The 9377-nt window shown below is 38.5% G+C and overlaps 1 protein-coding gene across 1 annotated transcript in view; it reads left to right on the forward strand.

Moving 5' to 3' along the window:
• LOC102765379 (zinc finger protein 181) overlaps window positions 1-3330 on the forward strand; it is a 12332-nt gene extending 9002 nt beyond the window's left edge. Inside the window, exons 4-5 of the mRNA XM_015561173.1 lie at window positions 1104-1203; window positions 1286-3330. Of these exons, the coding sequence (XP_015416659.1) occupies window positions 1104-1203; window positions 1286-2591 (1406 nt within the window). The 3' untranslated portion in view covers window positions 2592-3330. The remainder of the gene's footprint in view (window positions 1-1103; window positions 1204-1285) is intronic.
• The last annotated feature ends 6047 nt before the right edge of the window (window positions 3331-9377 follow it).

A 9377-nucleotide genomic window follows, 5' to 3' on the forward strand; every position in this document is an offset into this window, starting at 1 on the left:
AAAGCTTAGGGAGACTGTCTTCAGAGATTCCCAAATATAACAAAATTGAGGGATCCTTAAGCTTAGATTTCAGAATAACTATTTCTCCATCCAAAATTATCTTTCTGTATTATTCATGTCATCTAATCAAAAGTGGAGGTTTTTTCCTGACCATCATGGCTCAGTGTTTGAGTGTCAATCTATGAACCAGGAGGTAACAGTTCGATTCCCGGGTTGTGGGCTTGATCCCCAGTGTCGGGTGTGCAAGAGGCAGCTGATCAATGATTCTCTCTCATCATGGATGTTTCTATCTCTCCCTCTCCCTCTGAAATCAGTAAAAATATATTAAAATAATAATAAATTAAATAAATAAAAATTTTAAAGTGGAGGCAAATTATTTTTTTTAAATCCACTTAAGGGAAAATATACTGATGGTTTTAGGTTAAGAAAAGCTGTCAGTTGGATAGAAAATCACTTTTCCTCTAAGGCTGAACTTCAGAGATCAAATATGAACATAAATAAGTGTTAGAGGAAATAAACGTATAAGAAAGTTTCTAAGAACAATATTTTCTAATGTCCAAGAAAATTATGATTTTACATAGATACTACATAAACTCACAAAAGCCTAAATTTTTGTGAGCTGTAAAGTATATTTAGATTATTTTGTTGTCATTGTAACTGTTTAATGCAACACTATAAATCCTGCATTTTAAGCATACTAATCTGACAGCAAATTGAGACTGATTAAAGGTTCTAGAACCAAGGCTCTGAGATTGAATGTGTTCTTTCACATAAATATAGGCACAAAATACTGGCTTGGATTCCAGAATGCCTTCTGCACATTCTGCTTGACAGTTTCATTTTATCCAAGATATTGATTGCCCTTAATTAACCCCTGTCCCTTATTGTACTCTGTTCCTGCCTCTGTGAGCTATTTGTGTTTTCTGTGCTCTGCTTTAACTTTTTTCAGAAATCATAGAATGTATGAGAGTTGTCAGAGTTACGTGTTTTCGAACTGGCGAGTGGGTGGGGCTTTATTTTTTATCCAATTCTATTTCTATCATAGAAATTTCTTTCCAAGAAGTACGTAAAAAGAAGTGCTTTGCTTTCTTGATATATTGCAGATTGGAAATTAAGATGGGAAAACAAAGAATTATCAGTGAAGGAGGATATTTATGAGGATCACTCACCCCAAACGGTAATAATAGAAAAAATGATAAAGTTGTGAATTTTTAAATTTTAACAAGGACTGGGAATATATAGAGAAGTTGGAGGGAAAGCATGTAAATTAGGTAGAACATTTTAGACCAGTGACATTCACCTTTAGAGAAAATCCCAATGGGGAATGTGTTTATAAATACAATACATTTAGAAACATTTTCTATTTAAATTTAAAGTCTATTCTTTCTGAACTACAGAGAATCTCTGCTGAAGGGAAATCACATACACATGATATATTTAAGAAGATCTTACCGAAAAAGTCATTTATAAAAAATGAGAATATCAATGGTGGAAAGAAACTTTTGAATTCTAATGGAAGTGTGGCAGCCTTCAGCCAGAGCAAATCTCATACCCTTCACCAGACTTATAATAGAGAGAAAATCTATACATGCAGTGAATGTGGGAAAGCCTTTGGCAAACAATCAATCCTTAATCGCCACTGGAGAATTCATACAGGAGAGAAACCTTATGAGTGTCGTGAATGTGGGAAGACTTTTAGCCATGGCTCATCCCTTACTCGCCATCAGATAAGCCATAGTGGTGAGAAACCTTACAAATGTATTGACTGTGGGAAGGCCTTTAGCCATGTCTCATCACTTACTAATCATCAAAGCACTCACACTGGAGAGAAACCATATGAATGTATGAACTGTGGAAAGTCTTTTAGTCGTGTTTCACATCTCATTGAGCATCTGAGAATTCATACTCAAGAAAAACTCTATGAATGTCAAATATGTGAGAAGGCCTTCATTCATAGGTCATCTCTCATTCACCATCAGAAAATTCATACTGGAGAGAAACCTTATGAATGTAGTGAATGTAGAAAAGCCTTTTGCTGTAGCTCACACCTTACTCGACATCAAAGAATTCACACTATAGAGAAACAATTTGAATGCAACAAATGTCTGAAAGTCTTTAGTAGCCTCTCATTTCTTATTCAGCATAAGAGTATTCATACTGAAGAAAAACCCTTTGAATGTCAGAAATGCAGGAAATCCTTTAACCAGCCTGAATCACTAAATATGCATTTGAGAAATCACATTAGATTGAAACCCTATGAATGCAATATATGTGGGAAAGCCTTCAGTCATAGGTCATCCCTGCTTCAACATCACAGAATTCATACTGGAGAGAAACCCTATGAATGTATAAAATGTGGGAAGACCTTCAGTTGTAGTTCAAATCTTACTGTACATCAGAGAATTCATACTGGAGAAAAGCCATATAAATGTAATGAATGTGGGAAAGCTTTTTGCAAAGGCTCAAATCTTACTGCCCATCAGAGGATACATAATGGAGAGAAACTCAGTAGTGCCCTAAGTGTGGAAAAACCTTTAGGCTATCTGAATCACTATACATGTGAAAAATCATATATGAGAGAAACTGTATGAATGCAGTGTTTTTCATAATATATTTCAGCCATTGATCCTCCCTGATTGAGCAACAGAAAATCTATATTGGAGAAAAGTCTTAAGAGAATAATAACTATAGGAAGGTCTTTAGCAATGGTACAAGACATATTGTCCAGAGTTCACACTGAAGAGAGACCATATGAAGGCAATAAATGTGAGAATGCCTTTAGCCAGTATTAATCTTTTAATAAGTAGACGCACACTGTATTTACTGTTCTATATATGTAATAACAAATATGGGGAAGACTTGGCAATATGAATCTCTTATGAAATGTGTACAAACATGTACAAGAGAGACAAAATATGAATATAAATTTGTGGAAAGTCCTTTAGTTAAAGTGCACCCCTCATGCTACATCAAAGAACTCACACTGCAGAGAAAGCGTATGTAAGAAATGTAGCAAAGTGTTCATAAGAGCTCTTATTTTCTTAGACATGAAATGTTTGGAACAATCTGTGTACTAATGCTAGAACAACCTGAAGGATGTAGGAATTATGTGTAAATCTTTGCAATGATGCCATTTGTAAACAGTTTTACAGGAGAGCAAACAAGCATATTATAAATAAATATGCATTTCTTATAGCAGTAGCTTGCAATTTTACGTAAGTTCTACATAGAAATTATCTTTGGTTAATAGGCATGGGAAGATATTTAGTTACTCAGTGGATTGAGTAAATGTTATAAAGATGAAAATTAAATTTGCAAAAGAAGTAAAAAGTGGTGTGAATGAAATTCTTGATCTCTAATAAAAACCAGTTGTATATATTAAACTCACAGTGACACTGGTATGTCTTGTAAAACTTTCTACTACTTTCCTCTTGATGAATTAAGATCAGACTGACAACAGCCTTTAGTGGGAGACTAGCAAACCTAAAGAAAAACTGGCCCAGCCAGTGTTGCTCAGTGAGTGTCAACCTGTGAGCCAGGAGGTCATGGTTCGATTCCCAGTCAGGGCATATGCCTGTATTGCAGGCTCAATCCCCAATAGGGGGCATGCAGGAGGCAGCTGATCAGTGATTCTCTCTCATCATTGATGTTTCTATCTCTTCCTCTCCCTTTCTGAAATCAATAAAATATATATGTTAAAAAAGAAAAACTGCCTAATCTCTGTGCTAAGAATTTCATTTTTGGTAAGGACATTTCATAGTCCTTTTCCTCTGGGTTAATTCACACATTTAAATTTTTAACAAAGTACTTGTGAGAACATAATCAAGGAACAGCATACTATGAGGGATCAGAGAATGCTTTTAAAAACTTATATTTTTATTAATTTCAGAGAGAGGAAGGGAGAAGGAGAGATAGAAACATCAATAATGAGAGAGAATCATTGATATGTTACCTCCTGCACGCCCCCTAATGGGGATCGAGCCCACAACCCGGGCATGTGCCCTGACCAGGAATTGAACCATGACTTCCTGGTTCATGGGTCAATGCTCAATCACTGAGCCACACTGGTTGGGCTGGATATGCTTTTTAATTAGAATCCTAAAGGATGAGGACTAAGTATGAAACTGTATGCACACACAGTCTGGGGGTCATTGTAGGCAAAGCAGACCAGCAAGTTCTGTTGTATTTGCTGCAGGTAGACACCTGTGATCCAATGTCTAGTTTCAGATTTTATGGTTTTGGGGTATTACCGTTGATAGCATTACTAGTAATAGCAGCAGTCATTTCTCCCTTCCTGAATCATAGTTTTAGAAGTTTATCTTGAAATTAATAGTCCAGGGCTGTCTCCATTACTTCTCCAGCCTACCTACCAATTTTGAAAGCATTAATTTTCTGTAATAAATGTCTTGAAATGAGAGTTTTTGTTTCCTACAATGAGCCTTGATAATTACGGTTTATAAGGAGCATGGCTTCAAATATCCTATCTAATAAAGAGGGAACATGCTAATTGACCCTCACACCATCACAAAAGATGGCGGTGTCCACAGCCAATGAGGAGGGAATATGCTAATTGGCTGCCATGCCCTCAAAGATGGTGGTGCCCACAGCCACAAGATGGCTAGCAGGGGAGGGTAGTTGTGGGTGACCGGGCCTGCAGGGGAGGACATTTGGGGGCAACTGGGCCAGCAGGGGAGGGCAGTTGGGGGGGGCGGGACCGGGCCGGCAGGGGAGCAGTAGGTGTCGATCAGGCTGGCAGGGGAATGGTTAGGGGGTGATCAGGCTGGCAGGCAGAAGCGGTTTGGGGAAATCAGGCAGGCAGGCAGGTGAGTGGTTGGGAGCCAGCAGTCCCAAATTGTGAGAGGGATGTCTGACTGCCGGTTGGGAGCCAGCAGTCCCGGATTGTGAGAGGGATGTCTGACTCCCAGGGATTGGGCCTAAACTGGCAGTCGGACATCCCCCGAGGGGTCCCAGATTTGAGAGGGTGTAGGCTGGGCTGAGGGACACCTGTCCCCCAGTGCACGGATTTCGTGTGCCGGGCCTCTAGGCTTATATGAGAATTATATAAGAGATGGAATAGTCTTACCTATCCCCATGGTTTCCTGTCTCCCATGGTTTCCTATCTTGTGACTGGAAAGGTAACATAGATCAATCGTTAGGATTGTGTGGACACTGTTGGAACTAAAGGGCAGTTTATGTAGTTATATTTCAGAGTATGTTCTCTGTGGCATCTGATAATTGTAATAAATTATTTTAAACCAGAATGGTATATCCTGATATAATCTGATGTGGAGTGTGTGATAGGGTTTCAGACTTTAGATAAAATACCACTCTAGTACATGTGCTACTTTAACTGAAAACCAAGGCACATTCCTTAGCAATTCTCAATAGAGGGGTTTGGAATGAAATGGAGAATTTTTAATCTTAAGCAGAGACTTATCTTAATCCTTTGATTTTTAGTCATGAGATTTTGAAATTCTAGGGAATGTTGAAGGATCTTTGAGGGATAATGAAGGAAGCATGGCATGGTATCAAAGATAAAGAAATGTTGTAATTATGGGTAGACTAGCCACTACATAATATATAGTTGTGGGATAATGCCAGTAACTTTCTGTTTCTCCTGTTCTCTATCCTCTCTCTGCTCTCTTAAGCACTGGTACTGCACAAATGAAGTAGTCCTTTTAATTCCCCAGGTTTATTTGCTTTCACTACACGTAATTTTATGTCATTTTGTTATTTTATGAGAGAATTCATCCAAATACCCATACATTGTCATTTCAAAAGATGCATACAACAGACTGGTGTATTTCAGAAGGAAATGGGGTGGGAAGAGATTAACCAATGAACTTATATGCATAGATGCATAGCCCAAGGACAGACAATAGTGCAGGTAAAGCCTGGGGAGGAGCCAGAAGCTGGGAGAAAGGTAGAGGGGGTCATAGGGGGAAAAGAGGGACATATATAATACTTTCAACAATAAAGATTAAGAAATAAAAATATAAGCATACACATGGTAATGATTTACAATTTTTGATTTAAAATGCTTTTACAGTGATACTGAACTAGGAGAAGAAAGCCAGAGTTTTAAATAAAAATAGAGAAGGTTTTTAGAAAGCAATGAGTACATTAACTTGTTATGGTAAAAGATAAGGCTGAGATCATAACGATGTTATGGTCACTGATACAGAATCATGCTCAGTTATGTCTGTTAGCCATTTCTTGAGCATCAACTATGGGGCAGATAAATAAGGCACACTCCGTACCCTTCAAGAGCTCAAAAGTGTGTGTACATATACATGTCTATGTGTGTGTGCAGAACATAGGCTCTGGAGCCATGTTATCTGGTTATATTTCCAAGTTGCATGCATAATGGCTTTGTATGATGTTGGACATATTACTTCACTGCACCATGCCTCAGCTTAAAAAAAGAAGTGTCAGGAAAATGAGTAGCATAGCCAGTAAAGATGTGACTACAATGTTGGCTTTGAAGATGGAGGAAGAGGCCATGAATCAAGGAATGCAGGCAGCCTTTAGAAGTTGACAAAGGCAAGGAAACATTCTGCCCTAGAGCTTCCAGAAGGAACCAGCCCTGCTGATATCTTAATTTTAGCCCTGTAGCTTGGACTTCTGACCTTCAGAACTATAACATAATAAATTTGTATTGTTTTAAAAACAAGCAACCCCCCCCCCCAAAAAAAAACACCAAAACAAAACAAAAGACAAAAAAACCCATTCAAGTACATGGAGGCTAAATCGCATCTATAATAATAAAAGCATAATATGCTAATTAGACTAGATGTCCTTATGGACAAAGCCAGGGGTGTGAGGGAATCCTGTATCCCAGGTGCCTCCTGGTGGCCAGAGGGAAGCCCGGGTCTCGGGTACCAGATGGAAGCTGGTGGTGGCAACCGGGGGAAGGAAGGTCTATTCTTGCATAAATTTTGTGCATCAGACCTATAGTGTTGTTATGAGTGGGTTATCAGTGAGATCAGGGAAGAAATTAAAAACTTCCTGAAAACAAATGAAAATGAACACACAACAACCCAAAATATTAAGAATATAGCAAAAGCAATTCTGAAAGGAACGTTTATAGCACTACAGGCCTACCTCAAGAAACAAGAAAAATAAATAAGCTATTTAACCTACTACTTAAAGAATTGGAAAGAGAACAAGAAAAACCCAGAGTATACAGAAGTAAGGAAATAATAAAGGTTAGAGCAGAAATAAATGACAGAGACTAAAAAACAATGCAAAAGAGAAATGAAACCAAGATGATAATTTGAAAAATAAACAAGATTGATTACCCTTTAGGCAGATTCATCAAGAACCAAGAGGGAGGACCCAAATAAATAAAATCAGAAAGGAAAGCAGTGAAGTAACAATGGACACCATAGAAATACAGAGGATTGTAAGAAAATAATATGAACAACTATATGCTAACAAGCTGGACAATGTTGAGATGTCAAAATAAATTTCCAAATGCAGGCCATCACAAGAGACAATAAAGAAACATAATCTAGCCCTAACCACTATGGCTCTGTGGATAGAGCATCGGTCTGAGGATTGAAAGGTCCCAGGTTTGATTCCAGTCAAGAGCATGTACCTTGGTTGCAGGCACATCCCCAGTAGGAGGTGTGCAGGAGGCAGCTGATTAATGTTTCTCTCTCATCCATGTTTCTAACTCTCTATCCCTCTCCTTTCCTCTCTAAAAAAAATCAATAAAATATATTTTTAAAAAAGAAAAGAAACAACCTAGGACAAATTACTAGAAAAATACCATCTTCTAAAACTGAATGAGGAAGAATCAGGAAACCTGAGCAGGCCAATAACTGAAGAGATGGAAGCAATAATAAAAAATCCCCAGCAAACAAAAAGCTCTTGTCTGGATGGCCTCTGAGTGTTTTACCAAACCTTTAAAGAACAAATAACACCTATTCTCCTCAAACTATTTCAAAAAAAAATTCAAGAGGAAAGAACACTTCCAAACCCTTTTTATGAGGCCAGCATTATCCTAATTCAAATCCAGATAAAGACAATGCAAAGAAAGAGAACTACTGGCTAACATCCCTGATGATCACAGATGCTAAAATCCTCCATAAAATATTGGATCCAGCAATACATTAAAAACATCATACACTACTCTGACTGGTTTGGCTCAGTGGATAGAGCATTGGCCTGTGGACTGAAAGGTCCCAGGTTCGATTCCGGCCAACTTGACAAAATCTAACACCTATTTTTGATAAAATTCTCAGTAAAGTGGGAATAGATCATACCTCAACATAATAAAGGCCATATATGACAAACTTACAGCCAGCTTCATACTCAATGGGCAAAAACTATGACCATTTTCCCTAAGAACAGGAACAAGACAAGGATGTCCGATTTCAACACTCTATTAGACATAGTTTTGGAAGTGCTACTACAGTAAACAGACAATAAATAAAAGGCATCCAAATTGAAAAAGAGTAAGTAAAACTCTAATCATCTGCACATAGTATTATATATAGTAAACCTTAAAGACTCCATACACCAAAAAAACCCCTTCTGGATTTAATAAATGCATTTGGCAATGTAGTAGGATACAAAATTAACACCCAGTAATTTATGGCATTTTTATATACCAAAAATGAACTATCAGAAAGAGAAACTAAACAAACAATCCCATTTACCATTGCAACAATAAAAAAAATTAAGATACTTTGTAATAAACTTAACCAAGGAGGTAAAAGACCTGTATTCAGAAAACTATAGAACATTGAAAACAGAAATAAAGGAATCTACACTAATAAAAGACAAACATGCAAATCGACTGTACCTTCTCTATGCCTCAAGCCACGCCCACCACCCAATCAGAGCGACTAGATGCAAATTAACCCAACCAAGAAGGTGGCCGGCAGCCATGGAGCTGGAGCAAGCAGGAGGCTTGGTTGCCCCCATGATGGAGGAAGCCAAGCTTCCTGCCTGCCGCGTCGGCTCTGAGCTCCACTCAAAGCAACAAAGTTTTAATTATAGAAGGTAAATAAACCCCAGATACCTGCTTTCAGCCGGCCGTGGCCACGGAGCTGGAGCGAGCAGGTGGCTTGGTTGCTCCAGTGATGGAGGAAGCCAAGCTTCCCGCCTGCCACAGCCAGCTCTGAGCTCCACTGAAGGCAACAAAGTTTCAATTATAGAAAATAAGTAAATCCCAGATACCTGCCTTCAGCTGGCCGTGGCCATGGAGCTGGAGCGAGCAGGAGGCTTGGGTTACCCCTGGCGATGGAGGAAGCCAAGCTTCCCGCCCACCCTGGCCAACTCTGAGCTCCGCTCAGATTCAAAGCTTCAATTATAGAAGGTAAATAAATCCCAGAATAAAAAGAAAAAGAAAAAAGGAGAGGCTGGGA

The sequence above is a fragment of the Myotis davidii genome, unplaced genomic scaffold, assembly GCF_000327345.1.
Source record: "Myotis davidii unplaced genomic scaffold, ASM32734v1 scaffold3056, whole genome shotgun sequence".
Lineage (NCBI taxonomy): Eukaryota > Metazoa > Chordata > Mammalia > Chiroptera > Vespertilionidae > Myotis > Myotis davidii.